The sequence below is a fragment of the Rhamphochromis longiceps genome, linkage group LG3, assembly GCF_057381845.1.
Source record: "Rhamphochromis longiceps isolate RC_006_pf linkage group LG3, R_longiceps_female_GT1.1, whole genome shotgun sequence".
Classification (NCBI taxonomy): domain Eukaryota; kingdom Metazoa; phylum Chordata; class Actinopteri; order Cichliformes; family Cichlidae; genus Rhamphochromis; species Rhamphochromis longiceps.
Window position 1 is genome coordinate 9,042,459 of NC_140559.1, and position 23,936 is coordinate 9,066,394.

At 41.0% G+C, this 23,936-nt stretch overlaps 3 protein-coding genes across 3 annotated transcripts in view; all 3 read left to right on the forward strand.

Annotated features, from left to right (window-relative positions):
- The window catches only part of LOC146672777 (ribonuclease inhibitor-like), a 176,508-nt gene that overhangs the window by 139,588 nt on the left and 12,984 nt on the right, over window positions 1–23,936 (forward strand). The window contains exon 2 of the mRNA XM_085389425.1: window positions 18,861–19,037. Within this exon, the coding sequence (XP_085245551.1) occupies window positions 18,865–19,037 (173 nt within the window). The 5' untranslated portion in view covers window positions 18,861–18,864. The remainder of the gene's footprint in view (window positions 1–18,860; window positions 19,038–23,936) is intronic.
- Window positions 8,255–23,936, forward strand: part of LOC146672785 (protein NLRC3-like) — a 203,600-nt gene continuing 187,918 nt past the window's right edge. The window contains exon 1 of the mRNA XM_085388996.1: window positions 8,255–8,349. The gene's annotated coding sequence lies outside the window, so the exon portion shown is untranslated. The remainder of the gene's footprint in view (window positions 8,350–23,936) is intronic.
- Window positions 13,646–15,785, forward strand: LOC146672786 (protein NLRC3-like). The gene is made up of 2 exons (XM_085389038.1): window positions 13,646–13,869; window positions 14,011–15,785. Exons 1-2 carry the CDS (start codon window positions 13,662–13,664, stop codon window positions 15,783–15,785), a joined length of 1,983 nt encoding a protein of 660 aa, XP_085245164.1. The 5' UTR covers window positions 13,646–13,661.

Below are 23,936 nucleotides of genomic sequence, written 5' to 3' on the forward strand. Positions count from 1 at the left end.
AGACAATTGTTCTTTTAAATTGTGTCAAAAGTCGTTGTGGTTTTGATATTGACGTATGTGTATATATCCTGTCTGTGACGCATGAAGGGGCGTCAGTAAATCAAGCCCTGACGGTATAAAATCTGTGTATGCTTTGAGGAAGTCGGAGATCACTTGCTGTCTGCGTACAGAGTGTTCTTCCCACACGTGTGTAGTCATTAAAATCATTGTTTGACTAAGAGCTTCTGGACCATGGTGGTCTGTACTCTCCTTCCTCAATTTTTGAACCTTAACAAGCAGCATAACATCACACATTTTTCAACCTTTAGTGAAATGAAATCATGTGTGGTAGAGCGTTTTAACCGCACCTTAAAGGGGAAAATGTGGAAATACTTATCATCAGTTAACTCGCCAAGATATGTTAATGTGATCCAAGATCTTGTACAGTCCTATAACCTGTCTTATCACAGCTCTATCAAAATGACCCCCACCGAGGTGTGCAAAGATAATGAGAAAGCAGTCTTTAACACCCTGTACAAAATGAAACCCCAAAAACCGGTGACTTTTAAATTTAATGTGGGCGATACAGTGAGAATATCTAAACTACGAGGCATATTCTGAAAGGGTTACCATCAGACCTACACAGACGAGTACTTTACCATAAAGGAGCGTTTAGGAAGAGACCCTCCCGTATACAAACTGGAGGATCTCACAGGAGCTGCAGTGAAAGGTGTATTTTATGAACCTGAGATACAGCAGGTGACTACTGACAAAAACAAAAGGTTTAAAATAGAGAAAATACTTGGCAGAAAAAAAGAGGACCGAAAAAAGTTAGCGCTGGTCAAATGGCTCGGTTGGCCTTCTCATTTGAATTCATGGATCCCTGAAAAAGACATCGTTGAAGTGTGATTAACAGAGACGCCGCAGCTCTGCATACTTTCATTCTGCACTAGACAAAGACTGAGGAAGGAAGGAAGGAAGGAATGGATAAAACGAACAACAACAACGCAGGCTTTTATGTGAGCCTCTTCTCGAATGCTTCAGCACATGTTTATCCAGGCAATAAGAAATCTAATTTTAGAACAAAGCGAGCAAAACCTATTGTTTTAAATGAACCGTATGAGGTCGGTGTTATAGAATTTCAATACCCAAGACTATGGTTGTCTTTTCCACAATCAGATTCGCGAGTGGAAATTTATGATCCAGTCAAAGATGGAGCATTGTCCATAACTGTGATTGAGCTGTCTGTGGGGCATTATGCATCTGTGGCGCAGATAATAAAACATTAAAACATAACACCGACATTAAAACACAATACAGTGAAGTTAGTAACTATGTTAGTGTTATGGGCCCTAGGGGCACAGTTCTCACATTTAGAGGGAGACTGGCAGGAATCTTAGGATTCAAATCAGAAGACCCGTTTGTACTTCATTATAAAAACACATACGCACCACATCCTGCAGACGTATACGGCGGAAAATAGAACATTTTTATTTATGCAGATATCGTTGATTACTAGCTTGTGGGTGACGCCCATGCGCGGCTATTAAGAGCAATAAATATAACAGACGATGACCGTCGGGTAGCCATTCTTCAATTTGACAGCCCACACTACACACCAGTCTCGAAATCCTTAATCGATGACATAGAAATTGATTTGAAAGACGACCAAAATCAACACATACCCTTTTTCAGGTTGGTGGCGAATTGAATGGTTATATTGGGACCAGCACGCAATATGGCGCAGGTCTGGGAGGTTTGTTCAGCAGCCTGTTTAGAATTGCTGTACCATTGTTTAAAAAAGGAGTCAGCATAGTCAAACCCCACCTAAAAACAGCAGCATCAGGATGTGATATCCAACATAACCAAGCCAACATCTACTAAGCAGGATGGCAACGGCTTGTATGTGTATACACCCAAACCTTCTAAGACCCCTCCCACTGCACTTCTTTTTTAGCTGTCTGTACTGTTGATCAGTCAGCGGGATAACACCTTTCAAAACATTGAGCGATATCTCACACAGAGCATTAATAAAATCCATGCTCGCATTACAAATAATATTCCTCCGTACGCTGGGTGGGGATTTATACAACAACTCCAACAGTGCAATGTTTCTCTGCATCCGTGAATACGACATCCTTTTTACCGCTTTAGCCGTTTTTTGGGGATATAAACAACTTGACGATCTGACAACAAATTGGTTCTGAGTCTTAAATAGTCAGGCGTCTTAGATTTATAATCGATTAGAAGATACCCGTATGGGGTGGATGTGGCATCATTAAAAGCTTCTAAGAAGTATTTTGTATTACCTGGAAACATCTGTCTACCTAAAACTGAAATTTGATATTTATCTCTGGGGTTGTTAAACAGAGTTAAATAATTAGTGTTGAACGAAATTGTTGCATAAACAAATTCTGAACTAAACACATGCAGCTCAAGTTCCTATGATGAACATATTGTGTGAACACATTTTGAACTTCTATGCTGTCAGACGCAGTATTCATCACATCGTCGATAATGAGCAAGTTGTTCTTATCCGGAGGTAAAAGGACATCGTCACTCAGAGACTCCGGTATACCATTCACAAAGGTGATTTTTCTTATCTGAAGAAGTTGATTGTATAAAGGTTGCCAGCAGGAGTAGATGTAAACAATATTGTCAATTTTGGCTGAAATAATAGTGGATGCTTTTTCAATGATGCTTTTGACAAAGAAAGTCTTTCCACAATTACTCGGCCCGCTAATAACTAAACTAAAGGGTGCTGGAGCCTCCCATCAAAGGCTTGATCCTGATCAGTATCCATAAGGGAGTGTTGTATAGTCAGGCAGCACCCTTCTCTTGTTATAGACCACCTGAACTTTTTTTTACATCTGTTTCATTCCTGAGATGAAACCTCTTCTTATTGCGTTTGATGGTGTCAGACTCTGCAACTAAACGCGCATCCCTGTTGGCCACAAATGCCTTGACTAAGCCTTTCAACGATTCGTGGGTAACAACTTTAGAATTAACATCATTGAGTGTTACACCTTTACAATTAACCTGAGTCTTGCCCTGTTTTGTGTAATAACATTAGCATTTTGGACCTCCAGAGACAAACTCAGTAATGTGATCATCCTCTCCAGACCCGCCATCACTGAGCTCATCAGTCAGCTCACCGAGGTATGGTCCTAAAGGGGGTACCCACTCCCCGGGATGAGAGGTGAAGATAACTGAATCTGTGTCGCAGTAAAGAATGCGTTCCTGCAGCTTGTCTAACAAGTCATACAGAGTGAGCCTCGCATAGGCCGTAGTCATAGCACCGACAAAGACATTCACATCCTTCACCCGCGACCCTCTACCATCAGCGTGACACCACTGAACCACTGCAACATCATCAGAGATGAAACAAAACTGGCGAACGTCATAATGGTCACTGAACATCAGCTGTGTGAATCTGGCAGGGTCTGTAATCAGCTCGCAAGATGGCATATTTGTTCACATGCAGAATCACCCCCAGAGAGAGTTCAGAAGCAGTTTATTACAACTTCTGATTGCTTTGTTTACACAAATCTTAGCAGGGTCAAGTCTGATGCCTTCTCTCTCATAATAGTCTTGAACAAACTTCTGCTGCTCCTCAGCAGCTCCTCCACACGTTCTGCAGAGAGGAAACATCAGCTTATTGTGGCACTTGTAGGGCAGAACAGGATGAAATAGACCCCTTGGAGGAAGCACAGTGCACTTAACAAACCCGAAATAATTTTCAACTCTGTCAAAATTATTGGATATGATCTGAGGGTGACCTATTGGATAATTTTTCGTGCACTGAACAGTGGGGTAAAGACTTGTAAAATCATAGTATCTGATCTTTTCATCTCCACCATCATCAACCTTGTGGTACAGTTTCATCGCATTAGTCCTCCCCCCAAACAACGCGTCTCTAGGGTCCAGAGGCTCAGGCTTTTTGTATTTGTGCATAAAGTCCTTGACTGACTGATCAGTCGACTTTAATGATGACCAATCACACCCCCACATGACCACGACATTAAGACCATAATGCATTCTTAGAGCATTCACCTTCTCACAACTTGCATGATACAACTCGCCATATGACAGCTTGGCGGCAGGGTTAACATCACTCTCCGGGTAGCAGCGGAGACAGCCGTGATAGAAACACCCAAAGAATTCATATGCACTTCTGCTGGAAGCATCAAATCCATCCACAAAATAAGGTCCTACTTTTTGTTCGCCGCCTCTGAGAGCATGCTTGATAACAATGTTTTGTTTCGTATTGAAGCCATTCAAGAGACACGTCTGAAAATGTCTTATTCTGATCAACATGCGCACCGTGATGAGTCAATGCCAGGGTGTCTTTTGGAAGAAACAAGGTTTTGAAAATCCCCATGCAGTATGATGCCAGGGTGGCATGTGAAAATGGATCAATCTGCGTGCACTCCATCAAGGTCTCACGGTATATTTTACAAGCCATTCTCAACACTTCGACATCATTAATGCAGTACTTACGCATTTCAGCCTGTAAATCAAATGGTTTCTCGCAGGCAGGCTTGTACCACGCCATAAATTTCTCCTTTTCAAATTCAGACATTTTTTCATACCCGTAAAAAGACGGGGCAGGATAAGGACCTACATAGAATTCGTCAGCCCTTGTGTTAAATGTGTGTGGAAAGAAGCCTTTTTCAAGGTCCTCGAATCCCAAGGCAGAAGGTGTTTTGGCCAAACGCATGGGCAGAGAGCTAAATGAGTCCATCCATCTCTGATCATAGGATTTGTCATACATTAGAACGACACGACTCCCTCTCATTGTTACACCCGGAGCAATACCCTGTTTAACGAGGTATTCCAGGAGAATATAGCTGTCGAAACCCGAAGAATTATGGGCTATAAATGTATAGCCACGGTATTTAGGCCTTCTGCACAGTGTCACTTTCATTCGTATTATCTAATACATCAACAGCCCAACGAATGCAGACACACAATTCAATGTGTTGAAACAGAATTTTTTCCCATGCATATCCATTGTGCACACAAAAACGGCCTCATGCTTTCCGTCATGATATCGGGTCTCAAAATCATATATTATGTAGTTTTCATGAGGTTGTTTCATTTCAGCAGGCTGAAGAAAACGCTCGTGATTCATGCCAGTGTCTACCAGGCATTCTCCACAGAGTGTACATGCACTTGGGGCACATTTGTGTTCTGATTTGTCTGACTTCCTGTATACCGTACCACATGTTTCACAGTATTTCATACGATCACACGGTATTAGATTATGTACCGGTTCTACTAGTTTGTGCTGATGGTAGCAATGCTGCGACTTACAGACACGTTTACAGTCTTCACATTTCACAGTCTGTGACGGGTAGTTTTGACACAGTGTAAAGCATACATTGCATCTGAATCTACATGTGTGGCACAGTGGAGTCTGATATCTACTATAACAATAATTACAAAAATAGCTAACTCCAAAAAACCCTGTTGTGCTTTCAATGACATAATAATGACCATCGTGTAAATACATATATATGGTTTGAGGCTGCGGTGTGTCGTGTGTTTTGAAACACTGTAGCTGTTTTCGTCCTGCAGTATGATGGAAAATAACGATTTTAACATTTAGCTGTTTTTTAAAACTGCTGACATTGGTGAAAGAAACCTGCTGCCTGGGGTCGAGCCCTGCATCAATGTGTAGCTGCTTTGCACAGAGTAGTTTCTCATCCTCAGACACCTCAGCATTGAGAGCATGCGCCAAGCACAGACAAAAACACAGGTTGTTATTACTATTTTGAGGATTATACAGATGTCTCCCTATTTTTAACAAGATGTCGTCATAAATCACTTTCCCTAATCTCAAACGAACACCGCCGCTCCTGTTATGAGCAACTGTGGCAATAAATTCAAGTTCGTCTGATGATATAGACTCGTCATTACTTGGAAGCACTTGCATGATTTCCTCAAGGAATAAATCTGTATTATAATCATCATCTGATTGGAACACACACTGCACATGGCTAGGGATGGTCCTCGTAACACAACATTCAACATGCTCCCTGATGGGGCATCTTCTAAGGCTTGGTCAATTAAATTAGCTAAACTCTCTCGCACCCTGCAGGGAACCTGTGGCAGATTATCTAAACCGGTCTCTCTAAAATCAAGACACTGACGCAGTTCTCTGGAATTAAAATGAGGCATGTCCCTACTCCTAACCCCACCGCTGCCATCACCACTGCTGCCGCCAATCTGCACAGTGTCACTTTCATTCGTATTATCTAATACATCAACAGCTGCATCAAAATCATTGAAGGCGGATGCTCATGAGAGTCAAAATGGTCAGCAGAGGACACAACATCAAGACTACCAGTTGCATCAGAATGCACAGTAGGTGACGACAGGAGGTCGTCAAATGTCAAAATTTCAATTTGGCCAACAGAGGACTGAGCAATAAGACTCTCGCCTGCATCAGAATGCGCAGTAGGTGACGACAGGAGGATGTCATTAACACTGTCAGTTGCTTGATACCAAAGTACAGATTGTGAAAGAAGCTCATCAATGTCAAAATGCCCTTCAGAAGGTGTGGCATCAATATCACCAATTTCATCAAACCATTCTTTAGAGGATGGTGTGTGATTGCATTCACCGCGGTCATCACCCACATTATCAGCATTGCCAACATGAGAATTAACAGCACCGTTACTTCGCATAAATTTTCAGTTAAAATTTTAAATAATTAAGCGGCACTAGATTGATTGACAATGGTCTACAGCAATCAGAACGCACAACACAATGTGCTGTTAAAGAAAAAAAAAATCAGCGAAACAGCAAGTCTGCGAAAGGTGAACCGCGTTACAGTGAGGGACCACTGTACAATAATGTCCAGTAGCACTGCTGGTATATGAAATGGTGAGTTTTGAGGTTGTCTTCAAACAAGTGCATTGTACTAGAAAAGGGTGTTTGAAGGATTAAAAATGTAAAAAGTAATGACTATTTTATATTTCAGAAAAAACTTTATGCAGAAAAAGTAGCAAAGAAACAAAAACATAACACATGGACACTTTTGGCCACGAACAAGCTGAAGGGATGGTGATTTTTTTTCAATGAACCCAGATTGTTAAAAAAACACTTAGACTCAAATTTATTTATCAGCAGCATCAATAGTAACAAAAATACAATTTAGTTTTCGCTGTCAAAGTCGATTTAACTGAAGTGACGTGTTTCCGGTTACTGTGGAGGTCACGTGTTTCTGGTTAGTGTGGCGGTCGCAATATGGCGCTCCCTTGTGACTGCAGCATTGACTGTAGAACATAGGTGTCAAACTCTGGCCCTAAGCCATGCCAAATTAGTATTAGAGCTGGCCTACTGGTATTATACAGCTAATATATATATCGTTTAGTATTAAGCTTTGCTTGTTCCATATTCAGTTTTTCAGCAAAACGTGTTTGAGTCCATAAGAAAAGATTCATTCTTATATCTGGAGGAAGATTTTTTTTTCAATAAATATTAATGTTAGCCCGCGACTTGGTTCCAGTTTTGAATTTTGGCCCACTGTGTATTTGAGTTTGACACCCCTGCTGTAGAATATACAATCTGGGTGCAGCCAGATGCTCTTGTGCCATCAATGTGGATTGTTAATGTTAATGTTAATGTTAATGCTTTTTGGTTTGAAATACACTGTTGGTTTCACTCAGAATTTCCAATATACCTGCCTTTACATCTAAGGATGTTCTTTACTTTATGGACAATCTGGATTCTGAAATCTCAGATGTTGTCAATTTTGTAATAGTGCTATGTAAGTTTTTCATTCATTTATGTAAGTGGAAGAATGCCTCTCCTATGTTTACCGTCTTCTTGAATTACTTTTGTCAATATTTTAAGTCACTTAAACTTATTTCAAATATGAATAAAAAAACTGCTGTACTATAAAATCACAAAATGCTTGCTATTCTAATTTTCCTGCCCGTGTCAAAAGGTCTATGTTCCTTATTACTTTACCCTAGAAACTTTTATTTTCTCCCTGTAAAGTTATAATGACTTGCTTCACCATCTTTATAAAGTAAATTGTTACAATTCTGGTCTGTTTCCTTGACTTGTTTTGTATATGAAAATTTCTTTCAATAAAAAAAAAAAAAAGTGGATTGTCCAGACTGAGAGACCTCTTCCCTCTGACCCCTTCCCAAACCCTCAAACCCTCCTACCCACCTCGACATACAAACTCTGTGTGGCTTCACGTGTTCTGTTAATGTTTACATGATCGAAATATCTTGAACACAAACAAAGAGGAAGACCGCACCGGAAGGAAAACACTACAAGTCCCAGCATCCTCTGTGTTTAGGGAGCAGCAGTGAAAGTGAAAGCAGGAGGAGGAAGGTGGAGCTGAGGCAGGTGAGTGTTAACATGAATATGTTTCTTCTTATGACATAAAATAATTCCACGCTGTTCGTGTCTGTGGGTGAAATGTGAGGCCGGTCGGCTCCTCTGAGCGCTGGTTTCCTGTAAGTAGAGAGGAAGTGAGTTTAGCTGAGCCTCCGTTTAGTGTGAGAGAGCAGGAGGAGAGTGAGAGCTGTGCTGAGGCAGGGTGAGTGTTAACACCGCTCTGACATTACTGTGTCTCTGTGGCGGGAACAACAGGCTCCGTCAGTGGAGGCAAAAATAATCAGACTTTGGTTTTTCAAAGGAAACAACTTTATGTCGGAAGTTCCCGCACGCTCATTGGATAACGATGTGTCAATCTCGAGCTATTAGCCAATGAGCGTGCGGATTCACAGAAAGACCCGCCTTTATCACGGGACTTTAAAAACTACAATGGCGACAGAAACTCCGTGAGTGGAGTTCAGGGTGACGTTATGAAACTGTGACGTTTGAGCCACTTCCTGTTCTCAGTCCCAGCGTCCTGATCACCGAGGTTTCTGTTGCTCTGATATCTGATATTGATTATATTGGTAAACAGGCTGTAGCATAAACATCAGGTCTGTTCTGAAAACTGGCTTTATTTTTTCAAAGTAAGGGAATATCTGTGGTCTGATACCGCGGGCTCATGGGCTAAGGACTTGGATTGACAAGTCAAGCGCAGATGATTGTGTTGTTTCTTATAAAGGCTTGTGTGTGTGTGCCTTCCTGTGTGTGTCCTTGTGTCAGTGGAACTGAATCAGTGTGTTAGAGAAAGTGCTCCTCTGCTGTGCCGTCATCGTGTGGATGCTTCTTTTAAAGTTGGAACTCATGTTTTTATGATCTGCTTCATTTCATTGAACCTTTATTTCTAACCATGAAGTCCCTTTGAGGTTACAGCCTCCTGGTTAGGTTTAGGCTGTTATTGTGCTTCAGGCTGAAATATGAGGAGTAAGGAGTGGGGCTGGTTAGCCCTCATGACCCTCACCATAACACATACGTCACAGGACAGTGTTTACCACAGAAACTCCATGAAATGATCAATGAGAACTTTAGAAACCCGTCAGTGTGATGCTTCCAGTACAACAGCACCTCTGAGTGTGTGTGTTTGCCTCTCAGACTAACTCCACCCTGACATCAAGAAGATGGAGGAAGAGGATGGAGCAGGATCTGCAGCATCCAGCTGTGTGTCTGTGAGGAGTGACTGGTCCAAAGAAGAACCTCCAAACTTCAGTAATGAACCTGCAGCAACAATGTAAGAGAGCTGCTGACTCATTTATTCAGTGTAAATAATGATTTTCGATGCAATGGGAGAAGAAAAATGACAAAACAGTTTTAAAAATAAGGATTAAAATATTACAAACTATGTTTTTGAGTTTCCTGATGTAGCACAAAAATATATGAACATAACTGTATATAGCACAGATATTTTACGGTTCTTTTAGGCAGCACCAAAAAAGAAAAAGACTATTTTTAAGCTGTCTGAGGTAGTGAGTCAACATGTCACACTGGGTCAAAGGTCAGGGAGTAAAAGTGTGTTTTAAAGGAGGTTTAAAAGCAGCGAGTGAAGGAGCCTGTCGAGGTAAATCGTTCCATAACTGATCAAATTCAGTTGGTGGACCTCTGTGTGAAATCAAGCATCTGGTTCACAGAGAGGATAACCCTCACATGGGCTGTACAACATTATATAGGGAGACAAAAACAGAGATTATCGTAGCCATCGCTCTCTCGCATGGACGTGGCAGTCTCGCTGTCTGCTGCGAATCCTCCCCGTACCTCCGTGACCTCGTCTGGTATCTGCTCCCTCCTCTGTAAGAGACAGTAAAGGAAAACACGTCTCTGCCTAGTCTTGAAAATCTAATCTTATCATCCATTGTTCTTCTAGGGCCTCTTCTTCTTGTGGCCTCAGCTAACTGCTAATATTTAAATGGCTAACATTAACATGTGTGCCATTAAAGTACATTTTTTTTCAAAAACTTACTCAAGTAAACGTAACGGAGTAAATTTAACTCATCATTATCCACCTCTGGGTCTAGGGATGCTTTTTAAGTAAAGGTTTAACTACAACCAGCTAGGGATGGGTACCGTTTAGATTTGAAAACCTGCTAAATCAGAATCAGTTGCTGATGATGGCTTTTTTCTTTTTCATTAATCACGTATAATCTTAACTAGGGAATGGGTATTGATAAGATTTTAACGATTCCGATTCCATTTTCGATTCTGTTTAACGATCCGATTCTTTATCGATTCTTATGTTTAAAAAAGGAGAACACTAAAGTTGATTAGCTTAGAAGTTTGTTTTATATCTTCTCTTTGAACAAGATAGAAATTTAGGAGTAACATGGCCTTACAAACCCAACAGTGAAATCTTAAGAGATCCACAGCCTACGGCTCTTCAATGGGTGTCACAGGGTCCCCAGGAAAAAAAATGTAAATGTAAAATAATAAAATAAATATTCTCCTGTAGCAATAACAAAGTGTAACATAAATTATTCTGTAGCAATTACACAAGAATATCCAGTAATGTCCCTGCCTACAATTAAACACATTCACTTACCAAAGTGAAATCGGGGGCATCTGCTGTGGCAAATGGGTGCAAGCCTTTGACCACAAACTTAGTCACTGCTCGGTGACATTAGTCTATCCTGGCTTGAAAGGAGATGCTACCGGTAGACTGCAGCGAGAACTGCCAGCGAGCGCCAGCCAGACTCTGTCTCTCTCATCATGGTCACCTAAACGCACAGTAATGGCAGTAATGGCAGATAAGGCAGATCGCGCTAACATAATATGCACTGTTAGTTGATTATTTATCTGCCGCATTAACGGGCGAGGACGTGCAAACGTTACCGCTGCTGCTGGGTTGAGATTCACGAGTCCGGAGCGGAATTAAAAACACGACATTCATCCGTTCTCGTAAAGTATAATCAAACTTTTGAGCGTTTGAGCCGCTTAGGTACCGTGTTTCCTGCCAGGTAAATGACGCTCCGCAACGTGGTGACGTCATTCGGGGCGACTGGAATCGATAAGGGAATCGTTTGCAAAAATGGCAAACAATTCCAAGGAATTGAAACAGTGGGAACTGGTTCTCAACAAGAACCGGTTTTCGATACCCATCCCTAGTCTTAACTCAAAGTGAACATCGACTTGATTGAAGTAACTCAGATCAGCCAATTCAAAATGCTAATTCAATCAACTCTGAGTTCATGGCTAGACTCAGTTTGTTGGCCCTGCACCTTAAAACTATTCCCTGTTTGTCCCTCATGTTTTTTGGATATTGTTTTCACATCTCATGTCACGGCTAGCAGGGCGAGCCATGTTGAATTTAATAAAGGACCCAAGATGCCGACACTGCTGTGAAGTGAGTGAGCTTTATTGAAACGGTGAAGTGCAGTGGAGATGGCCTGTGCAGAAGCTAAGATAACCTCTACTGAAAAACTACAAAACTAACCTGAAACCTTAAACGGAGACACGGAGAGACAACACAGACGAACCAGCAACAAGCAGGAGAAAACAAAGGGCTCATATACACAAAAGAGCCATCAGGGAATGAGAAAAGGGAGACACAGCAGGATTCATTGGACATAACCAGACAAGGGGAGGCAAAAGTAGACACACTAACATAGGACATGGCACTGTCAAAATAAAACAGGAAGTGAACACAGAGACACAATACTAACACAGTACAGAGGGAACACAGAAACCAAAACCTCAGAACTAGAAAATCTTAATCAGAATGAAATTGTAACAAAAGACAAGAACAATCAAAACAAAACTACTGAGTCCACAGACTCGGGACATACATCGGCTCAAACTGTGGTCATAAATATTTTGCACTTGTAAATCAGACTGTGTAGTTGTGAACTGAGTTTTGTAACATTGTAAAACAAAATATCTGAAAAGTTTATGTTTTTGCGTTCATTGATTTGTGTGTGTAAAAATGTAAAAAATGTAAGAAATGTAAGAAACATTAGAACTACTTTTGCTGACACAAAGGTTGGCGAGCACTGCAAGTTGGCACTTTAAACCAGTCACTGATATAAGAATAGAATTAGAATTCAACTTTATTGTCATTGCACATGCACAGGTACAGGGCAACGAAATGCAGTTTGCATCCATCCAGAAGTGCTTAGTGATATAGATATATTACAGTATATATTAGCAATAATGTAGATATGTAAGTATATTACAGAAATGGGTCTATTATGTTATAATGTACATGGTATGAAGTATGTTGTGAATATTCTATAACTATAGTTATGTACAGGCTGTAGTGAGTACAAGCTATATACAGGATATGAACAGGATATAAGTATGAAAAACTATACAGAATATGAAATAACTTTACAGAAATCTGAGATATACAGCTATACAGAAATGGGAACTATGCAAGTTGTAAACAGTTGTAGGGTTAAAAATTATCGTATGTACAGAATGATTATTTACACAGAGCTATACAGTAGTGCAGTTAAGATAAGTGAGGGTGTGGATAATTTCTACAGAGGCTATATAAAGTGCTAGTGGTTGTGAGCATATAAAGAGAGCACCTTGTTCCAGGGCATCTGAGCATGGAGGGAAAGCTTTATGCAGGAGATGGTAAGAGCTGTTGGGACTAAAGAAACTGAGCAGAAAACTACAGACATCTGGAAACTGAGTTGTTAATTCTCAGTGGGATCAGCAGGACTAGCAAAGCTTCACCATGACAGTCATCTGATTGATTGAACCCATCCAAACGTCACTTCATGGACCTTTAGCTTGTGTCTGTGTGTGGACAGACATAACATGAGCTAATTATACATTACTCCTCCACAGAGTGGACCAGCAGAGAGCAGAGGTTTCCACTGGTCAGTCTGCACAGCAACATCAAACACACCTGGACTCTGTGGTTATGGTTTGTAGTACTACGTTTACATTTGTTCTTTTCAGTCACCTCTATGCTGCACTTTGTGGACCAGAGGATTGTCAGTGTGTCCAACATAAATCAGAGTTTGGGCTCCATGGTTTCAGTCAGATTGGGGTGACTGTAGCTCAGGAGGGGAGCAGGTCAGCTACTAGTCAGAAGGTTTGTGAATCAAACCCTGGCTGGCAAATGTACTGGGTAACGTACTAAACCCAAGCTGCCCTCTGATGCATCCATCAGAGTGTGAAAGAAAGTATTTAAGCATAGAACAATGTGCTTGGTTGAAAGAGGCATGTTGTATAAAAAGCTTTGTGTGCACAGAGTATCAAAGAGAGCTATATAAGAACCAATCCATTTACCACTGGGTAATTCATATAGTCTTCTTTTCCAGCGGCTGGAGGACAACATCACCATGTTTGTGAAGAACGAGCTGAAGAAGATCCAGAAGCTTCTGAGTCCAGATCACCCAGAAACTTTAAAGAGCCAGATGGAGGATGAGGAGATGTTTGAAGGTGAGGATGAAGATGAAAGAAAGAGCTGCAGAGAAGCATTTCTGAAGATCACACTCCACTTCTTGAGGAGACTTAAGCAGCATGAGATGGCTGACCATCTGCAGAGCAGTAAGAGAATTTCTCTAAAGACTGAATATTGATCTTTCCTAATAGCTCAAGAAATGGACCAATAGACATTCATCCTTTCAGGGTACTGAAAGGGTGTGATATTTATTATATAATATTTGTTTCTGAATTTCTTACCTTCAGAAATATTTGCTCCACTCTGTAAACGTGAACTTAAAGCCCAGCTGAAGAAGAAGTTCCAGTGTGTGTTTGAGGGGATCGCTAAAGCAGGAATCCCAACCCTCCTGAATCAGATCTACACAGAGCTCTACATCACAGAGGGAGGGACTGCAGAGGTCAATGAGGAACATGAGGTCAGACAGATTGAAACAGCATCCAGGAAACCAGACAGACCAGAAACAACAATCAGACAAGAAGACATCTTTAAAGCCTCACCTGGAAGAGACGAACCAATCAGAACAGTGCTGACAAAGGGAGTGGCTGGCATTGGGAAAACAGTCTTAACACAGAAATACAGCCTGGACTGGGCTGAAGACAAAGCCAACCAGGACATCCAGTTCATATTTCCATTCACTTTCAGAGAGCTGAATGTGCTGAAAGATGAAAAGTTCAGCTTGGTGGGACTTGTTCATCACTTCTTTAATCAAACTAACGAATCAGGAATCTGCAGGCTTGAAGACTTCCAGGTTGTGTTCATACTTGATGGTCTGGATGAGTGTCGACTTAATTTGGACTTCAAGAAAACTAAAATCCTGACTGAAACAAGAAAGTCCACCTCATTGGATGAGCTGCTGACAAACCTCATCAGAGGGAACCTGCTCCCTTCTGCTCGCCTTTGGATAACAACACGACCTGCAGCAGCCAATCAGATCCCTCCTCAGTGTGTCGACATGGTGACAGAGGTCAGAGGGTTCACTGACCCACAGAAGGAGGAGTACTTCAGGAAGAGATTCAGAGATGAGGAGCAGGCCAGCAGGATCATCTCCCACATCAAGAAAGCTCGAAGCCTCCACATCATGTGTCACATCCCAGTCTTCTGCTGGATCACTGCTACAGTTCTGGAGGATGTGCTGGAAACCAGAGAGGGAGGAGAGCTGCCCAACACCCTGACTGAGATGTACATCCACTTCCTGGTGGTTCAGGCCAAAGTCAAGAGGATCAAATATGATGGAGGAGCTGAGACAGATCCACACTGGAGTCCAGAGAGCAGGAAGATGATTGAGTCTCTGGGAAAACTGGCTTTTGATCAGCTGCAGAAAGGAAACCTGATCTTCTATGAACCAGACCTGACAGAGTGTGGCATCGATATTAGAGCAGCCTCAGTGTACTCAGGAGTGTTCACACAGATCTTTAAAGAGGAGAAACAACTGTACCAGGACAAGGTGTTCTGCTTTGTTCATCTCAGTGTTCAGGAGTTTCTGGCTGCTCTTCATGTCCACCTGACCTTCATCAACTCTGGACTCAATCTGCTGGAAGAACAACAACCAAGCTCTCAGACAGAGAAATACTTCTACCAGTGTGCTGTGGACAAGGCCTTACAGAGCCCCAATGGACACCTGGACTTGTTCCTTCGTTTTCTCTTGGGTCTGAAGACTAATCAAACTCGTTTGCAAGGCCTGATGACACAGACAGGAAGTAGCTCACAGACCAATCAAGAAGCAGTTCAGTACATCAAGGAGAAGCTCAGTGAGAATCTGTCTGCAGAGAAAAGCATCAATCTGTTTCACTGTCTGAATGAACTGAATGATCGTTCTCTAGTGGAGGAGATCCAACAGTCCCTGAGATCAGGAAGTCTCTCCGCACATAAACTGTCTCCTGCTCAGTGGTCAGCTCTGGTCTTCATCTTACTGTCATCAGAAAAAGATCTGGATGTGTTTGACCTGCAGAAATACTTTGCTTCAGAGGAGGCTCTTCTGAGGCTGCTGCCAGTGGTCAAAGCCTCTAAAAAAGTTCTGTAAGTTATAAAGTTTTTATTATTTAATTTGGTTGGTATGTTATGGAAAAACACACTGCCATCAACTTCTGTTTTGTTTTTGTCAAAATCACTGTAGTATAATCACTGTACCTTTATATACATGTGACTTGTATTAATGCTGCTGCCCTCTTGTGGCTAAAGTGTAATTATGTTATTGTTATTAGGGAGGATTTGAGAGTAACATGCCAAGTGAGTCAGCACCTTCGCTTTAGCTTAAAAAATCCAAATTCTTACGTCATCAGTTATAGTTGCATGTATTCATTATCATAATTTAACCTTTAATATTGATGTCTTAAAATTATTTTTATTAAACTAGCAATAATTTTATGGTTTATTAAATAAATACATCATTAATGAATTATTTATTTCAGTAATTAATTAAAAATGTACATAATTAATTAAAAAATATATTGATAATTAATTATCAGTTAATTTCATTTAAAATAATTCATTATTTATTTATGTACAATTCAAATTAGTTAATTACATACTTAATCGATTATTGGTTTGTTTCTATTTTAATTATTTTACTGACACATTTAATGAATTATTTAATGATGTATTTATTTAATTCACATTGCTACTCCTGGCCCTGCATCACTGTTCATAAATACATTTTATTTGTCAGCTTCACCCATCAAAGTCAGGGGGCGGGGTTAATGCTGATCAAGTCAAAACCATTGCTTTGGTCTGGTGGGCGTTCTTTTAGTGGGCTTTTCTCAATACTAAGTAGGCCTACACACCAGGGTTTGGACATGTGTGGACCCAAACTATACTTAAACTTTACCCTTTTTTGTGTGTCACCAAATACAGTTTAATATTTTCTAGACAAGAATGTAGTGGCGTAATCTTTAACCTCTTTTGGCTCCAAACAGAAGTGACAGACTTGAGCAGGGTTCATTTAAAGGCTGACAGAAGTGGAGTGGTGACGGGGAGATGTTTGACAGGACAGTGTTTCAGCCTGTCAGCAGGCTGAAACACTGTCCTGTTCAGCAGCTCATCCTGCTCAACATTTTCTCACCAACTTTAATGGAAGTGTGATGTTTTCAGCTGGAGTGATGGTCAGGGTGGCCTCCCTCTCCTCTTCTTCTCCTCTTCCTCTTTCATTTGTAAAGCCACTTCTGCTGCTTTCATTCATTTGGAAGTCCTGTAGCTGAGTTTGGGAGAGACTAACAGCCTCGGCAGCAGAGGGGAGAAAGGCTGTAACACCACCACTTTACTCTGTTCTACCTGTCACATCATTTTATCAGGAAACAAATGTGCTCATGTTTTTACTATGTTTGTCTTGAAGATGTAAGAAGATCACATGGTGCTTTTTATTATTGTGTTGGTTTGGTTCCTATCTCTTGGATGGAGCCCAGCTGTGCGTGGCCCCTGGGCCTGTGGTCAGAGTGTGTGCTGGATAATCCGGCCCAGGATGAGGCCAAACTGACATGGGATGAAATGTCTGTCAAATAATTGAGCTTAGTGTAGTTTCATTTCTGCACAATTTAAAAACAACCAAAACTTTGTTCTGTCTTTTCTATGTTATACTGTAGACTTTCTTTGATACTGTGTCCAAAAGGAGCAGCTTTTACTTTGAAGGGGAGCCGTCTCTGTTTCGTCTTCAGGTTGGATGATGGAAGCAAATTAGTAGCTGTGTCCCAAAACGTCGGCTGCATCCTCCGGAGGCCGCATTTGAAGGCCAATTACGTCACAGCCAGGCGACGAAGGCTGTCCGTATTCGTTGACTCCTTCAAATGCGGCCAACAAATGCGTCCTTCATTTCCCCGAATTTGAAGGATGGGTCGGGTGTGTCCTTCGTGGCCAACCATATCCCAGAATTCATAGCGCGGCCCAGCCAAATTTCAGCTGCCAACAACGGCGGCAGCTACTAAGTTTTCAAATTACTCTTATTAATCTTTCTGGGTCACAAAATAAACTTTGAACATATTTTCAGGCGAGAAAGTAGCTGTGTAAATTACAAATATCTGCTTGGTTTATCAAGACATCACATATTTGCAAAAGTGTGCCGATGTTTTCGGAGACGTCTCTTCCCCACCCGCTCGATAGCAATGGTCACTCCAGCCGGCGAGAGCAGCGGACTCCCGGCTTCATCGTTTTCAGACCCCCGCTCTTTCGCTACTCAGGTTAAACATGATATATGAGTCACTCGGAGAACTTAAAAATGTAATTGTTTGCTTTTTTTCGATGTTTTATTTGTTCCGGAGCAAATTGGTTTGGCTGAGATCAAAGTCATTAGATTAAATAAAACTTTATTAATCCATCGGGTGGGTTCCTCCGGGATTTTCACACAGCTGAATAAACGTTAAACTGAAAACTGATTAAACAGAAGTGTGAGACGGTCGAGAATTTACACCAGTGTCCTGTTATATTTTAGATAGCAAGGAGCAGACGGCCGAGTTTATTAAACTCCACCGAGACAGCGGTGACACAAATCTGAAGACTAGACCGTCCCATTTAACAGCCTTGCACTTCCAGCCTTTTCGGTCTTTGAAGGACCCTGCCCACGTAGACCGCGAAGACCGGGTCCTCCGAAGGATGCAGCCGACGTTTTGGGACACAGCTAGTGTGTGATGTTCTTTCAGTGTTGCACTTTGTAGACGCTCCCTGAGCACTGGTCTCACAGCCAGCTGCACATAGAGACCAGTGTTGTTAGTCCAGGTCAGAAGATGACTTGTTGGAATGAAAATGAGCTTGTAGTTTGTCTGCTTTAATAATGTGACTGGAAAAAGGTGTTGGACTTCAAATATGTCCATTTCTTTCACACTTCACCTTTAAAAGTGAAGCCTTGTGGTTCCTGGAAGGAAAAACACGACTTTTTCAAGTCTTTGTCCTGTTTTTATGATAAATGTACGACTTTAATGTGAAACATTCAGTTTTTTCTCTTGTTGTGTTTGTTTGAAGCTGCTTCCTGTTGGCTTCAGCTGTTTGGAGTTTCCATTTTCTAAACTTCTACATTCTGAACCTTCTTCAGCTCTGAACAGTTGATCAAACACTGAATGATTTCAACCTCACACTTTGTCTAATAAACTTACATCTTTCATTCTTTATACAGATTGATGGACTGTGGTTTGTCAGAGATCAGCTGTGATTATCTGACAGCAGGACTGAAGTCCAACCCCTCCCATCTGAGAGAGCTGGACCTGAGCTACAACAACAAGCTGCAGGATTCAGGAGTGAAGCAGCTGTGTGGTTTCCTGGAGAGTCCAGGATGTGGACTTGAAACTCTGAGGTCAGTCAGCATGTTTTAGTTGTGCTGAGATGAATATGATGTGAAAGTTGTGCTGACACTAAACTGCAGACATCAGGCTGATATTATACTGATCCACACTGAGGATCTTCATGGTAAAGTCTGTTTTCTTCTTCTCTGGTTTAGTCCATTGACTGCAGCAGAACAATGTTCACATTTCAAACAGTGAGACTCAACGTATGGCCCGCGGCCCACACGCGGCCTGCCCACCTTTCCTGATTCAGAGAGAGGGGACCCTGATTAACTGTGTAGTGTTCTTCCTCACAGTTCTAAGTATCAGACACAACAATGAATAATCCACAGCTGACTGTCTTTAGCAGGTCAAAGGTCACGGCACACAGCAGACAGTGGGAAATATTATAATTCTGATCATTTATCAGCACATATCCATATGTATAAAAACAAAGCTGACACTGTGAGACTTGATCAGAGGTGTGATCATCACAGCAGAGGCCTTTGTGTCAAAGTCACTGAGGATCAAACAGAAACACATGAAGCAGATTTTCCTGTTCTGGCTTTTTATAGCAGATAACCTTCAAAATATTCTGCAGTCCATCAAAAACTGAAGCAAACCATGAATCAACATGTGAACATGAGCTGATGCTGCTGAAGTGAAGCAAAGTTACAGAGGTTTGATTACAGACACAGCTGAGAGTTTGTAATCTGTCATCATTTTAAAAGGTTTACATTTCTTCAGTATTGAACAGCAGAAATGAGGCTTTGTTTTCGGAGGCCGACAGCAGTGAACACAAGAGCAGACTGGTGCGTAATAAGCAGTGAATAATGCAGGAAACAGATTTTTGAAGGTAAACTGTTCTTGAAGTACACTGAGAGAGAGAGAGCTGTGCAGGAAGTAAACGTCAAAGTCAGAGAGAATTCATGACGATGTTCATCAAACGTAAAGCGTAGTTTGGATCTTCTTCTGCTGCTGGTTCACTCAGTTTTGGTTGGAGACAGATGAAACCTGCAGCTTCAGGATCTGTGAGCTGTCCACTTTCAGCCCCGACGGCATGTCCGTGTACGTGCCGTCGAGTGAACGATCCACGCTCTGTGTTTCCATCTTTGTGTGTTTAGCTGCTCTCATTTACTGTTTTATCTGTTTGCTTGTTGTTGAAATACTTTTGGGAGCTTTAACCTGAGATTCTGGCAAAATACATTTATATTAAAAATCGATTCAGGATTGAATGAATCAACATCGCTTTATTCAAATTAAAACCATTTAAATAGGAAAATCCATTTTTTTACACCCGCCTCTAATGCTGGGTAATGTCAGCTGGTCCATGTGCAGCTGGCTGTGAGGCTCAGGGAGCGTCTACAAAGTGCAACACTGAAAGAACATCATCCATAAATATTGAGTAATAACTGTACTCTCATACAGCGAGACTCAAATGCCTTTAAACATCAGCTTATCCTGCTGATCCAAGTCCAACACTGAGTTTGTAAAAACATGTTTGTCAATCATTTTGTTTGGTTTCTGAGGAAAATGATTCAATAACTTGCTGCTAATACACAACATTTCATCATATTTCCTCATAACCCTCTTTTGTCTGACCATTTGATCCCGTTTGAATTTGCAATAAAGGATCCACAGAGTTTGGTGACAATAATGACAGTAGATGTTTGTGTGAAAGTGCTGGAAGCAAATGAGTGTGTGATGTTCTTTCAGTGTTGCACTTTGTAGACGCTCCCTGAGCACTGGTCTCACATCCAGCTGCACATAGAGACCAGTGTTGTTAGTCCAGGTCAGAAGATGACTTGTTGGAATGAAAATGAGCTTGTAGTTTGTCTGCTTTAATAATGTGACTGGAAAAAGGTGTTGGACTTCAAATATGTCCATTTCTTTCACACTTCACCTTTAAAAGTGAAGCCTTGTGGTTCCTGGAAGGAAAAACACGACTTTTTCAAGTCTTTGTCCTGTTTTTGTTTTTTTTCCATATATTTTTATTGAAATTTTTTATAGTACAATACAAACAAATGTTGAACACCCTCACATTCACACATCCATCCATACATCAAACCTGCCTACATCACATTCAAATGTAGAAATGAGCATAGTTCTCACAGTAATACAAAAATACAATGGGTTAGGATAGACAAGATTTTCCCTTCCTTCCCTACTTCGTTTCCTTCCTTTTCATAAATGTACATCACCTCCACTCCCTAAAATATCCATATATGGCTTCCACATATTCACAAAGTCCCATTGTTTGCCCTTGGCAATATATGTTAGTCTTTCCAGGCCTAGAGAGACTGCAATTTCCTTCTTCTAGAGTCCCATGGAGGGAGCATCCATACTCTTCCAACATAGCGCAATGGCTCTTCTGGCTTGAAGTAGTCCATAGTCCAGTAATTTATTTTTTTTCCCGATTGCTTAAATTCCCTTGGATATATTCCAAGTACACAGAGTTTTCCTTTTAAAGGGATTTTTACCTTAAACACTTCGGACAGATATTTGATAACATCTTTCCAAAAGTCCTGGATTTCAGGACACTCCCATAGACAATGAAGAAGAGTTCCTTTTTCAACTAGACATTTAGTACAGATGTCCGGAATATCATTGGACATATGATGAAGCTTGACAGGTGTTATATAGGTTCTCATGAGAAATTTATATTGCAGTAGTTTAAAGCGTGTGTTTATTGTTTGTTTTTGTGCTTTTAAGCAAGCCTGGTTCCAGTCATTTTCATCTATGTCCTCTTGGATCTCCCTTCTCCAAGCATCCAGTTTATCTGCTGCTGAGTCTTTGGAGGAAAGCATCAGTAAATTATAATATATAGAGAGAAAACCTTTCCCTTTTGTATTCTTAACACATACCTCCTCTATTTTTGTCAATGGTGGAAGTTCAGCAATCCTTTGCAGTTTCGATGACAAATAGTTTTTCAATTGTAAATATTTAAAAAAAGTGTTTTGGGGGTATTAAATATTTTTTACACAACTGATCAAATGTGAGCAGCATGCCATCTGCATATAGGTCTTTAATTTTTTGAATGCCTTTATTTTTCCATATTTTAAATCCTCCATCACTTTTACCAGGCATGAACTTTTCATTTCCCCAAATAGGGGTAAATTGCGAAAGCGATGGAGGATCGCCCACATATTTATGAGCTGCATGCCAAATTATAATTGTATTTTTCAAGAAAGGGTTCCTTGTATTTTTTTTTTAATGTCTTAGTGTCTGAAGAATATAGAAAAGTGTGTAAGGGAAGATCTGGAACAGATTTTTGCTCGATGTCAAGCCAGGCTGGAGGTGTTGTTGGGCAGAAATAATGGGTGGCTGATGTTAGTTGGGCAGCCATATAATACCATCTGAGGTTGGGGACTTGGAGACCTCCTCTTTCATAGGGCAAGTAAAGTAGTTGTAAGCGGAGCCTTGCCTTCTTATTATTCCAAATAAATTGGTTAAATAGTTTAAACTGTCAAAAAATGAAGTTGGTAGAGTCAACGGAAGTGTTTGGAAGTAATATAAAAATTTGGGTAAAATTGTCATTTTTAGGATATTTATCCGGCCTATCATAGATACAGGCAGGTTTGTCCAACGGTTTAGCATTTCCGTGACCTCTTCTACAAGGGGATCATAATTTATTGAGGTTATGTCCTTGAGGCTTGGGGTGATCCTAATGCCTAAATTTTTTTTTTTTAAACAATGTCTTTTTTTATTAAGAGGTTTCCTTTTATGCACATAAGCATCAACATATATATTATACATATAAACAGAAAGAAAAGAGAAGGATTACAGATGATCTGTACATTAAAGTCAAGTAGTACATTTATGCTGTGAGATGAATCCAAAGATGTATCTCCGGCTGTGAAATAAAAGAGAAAAAAAAAGGGAAAGAGAGAGAAAAAAAAGAATCTAAACAAATGTATCCCAAAGTAACATAATCCCTGCAAAACAATCCCATTCATTCCCACCCAGGTCACTGCCTGCACCCGCACACTGTATTTCCACACCTGACTTAAGAGAGTCCGCTGAAAGATTCTTATAGATTTTGAAAAGCATCAAGGAAGGGTCCCCACATGTCTTGAAACTTCCCAGTGGAGTTCTGAAGTGAGTGTCTTATCTTTTCCAGTTTTAGACAGGCCATGAGGTCATGTAACCACTGTTTGTGAGTGGGAGGGGCAGCATCCCGCCACCTCCGTAGGATTGCCCTCCTGGCCAACAGGGAACAGAATGATAATGCCTGTTTTTTAGAGGCCGGTAGAAGCACCTCATTCCCACTGATGCCAAACAGAGCAAGAAGGGGACCGGGGGCCAGTGTCACACTGAGAATTCTGGACAGGGTACAAAAAACCTCTGACCAGAACTGAGTGAGACTGGGACAAGACCAGTACATGTGGACCAGTGAGGCTTCAGCAGTTTTGCATCTGTCACAGTATGGAGTGATTTCAGGGTAGATACGGGATAATCTGGATTTTGAGAAATGGGCTCTATGCACCACTTTGAACTGGATTAAACAATGGCGGGCACATAGTGATGTAGTGTTGACATGTTTGAGTATAGAGGCCCATGTTTCGTCAGAGATTGTCATGTTTAAGTCTCCTTCCCACAGTGTCTTGAGCTTGGATGAAGAGATATGTGTCAAATTTAACATTTTATTGTAAAGCAAGGAGATCAGCCCTCTATTGGTTGGATTGAGTTGTAGGATAGTTTCTAGTAGTGTAGGCTCTGGTGGAGGGCTTGAGCCTGAAGTCTGGGAACAAATAAAGTGCCTGACTTGCAAGTATCTGAAAAAGTGTGATGGTGGGAGAATATATTTATGAGCAAGTTGTTCAAATGATGCTAGTTTGTTGGCTATGAATAGGTCCTTAAAGCAAGTTATTCCACTTCTGTGCCACTCCGCAAACCCACCGTCCTGAGTAGAAGGTTTAAAGAAATGGTTA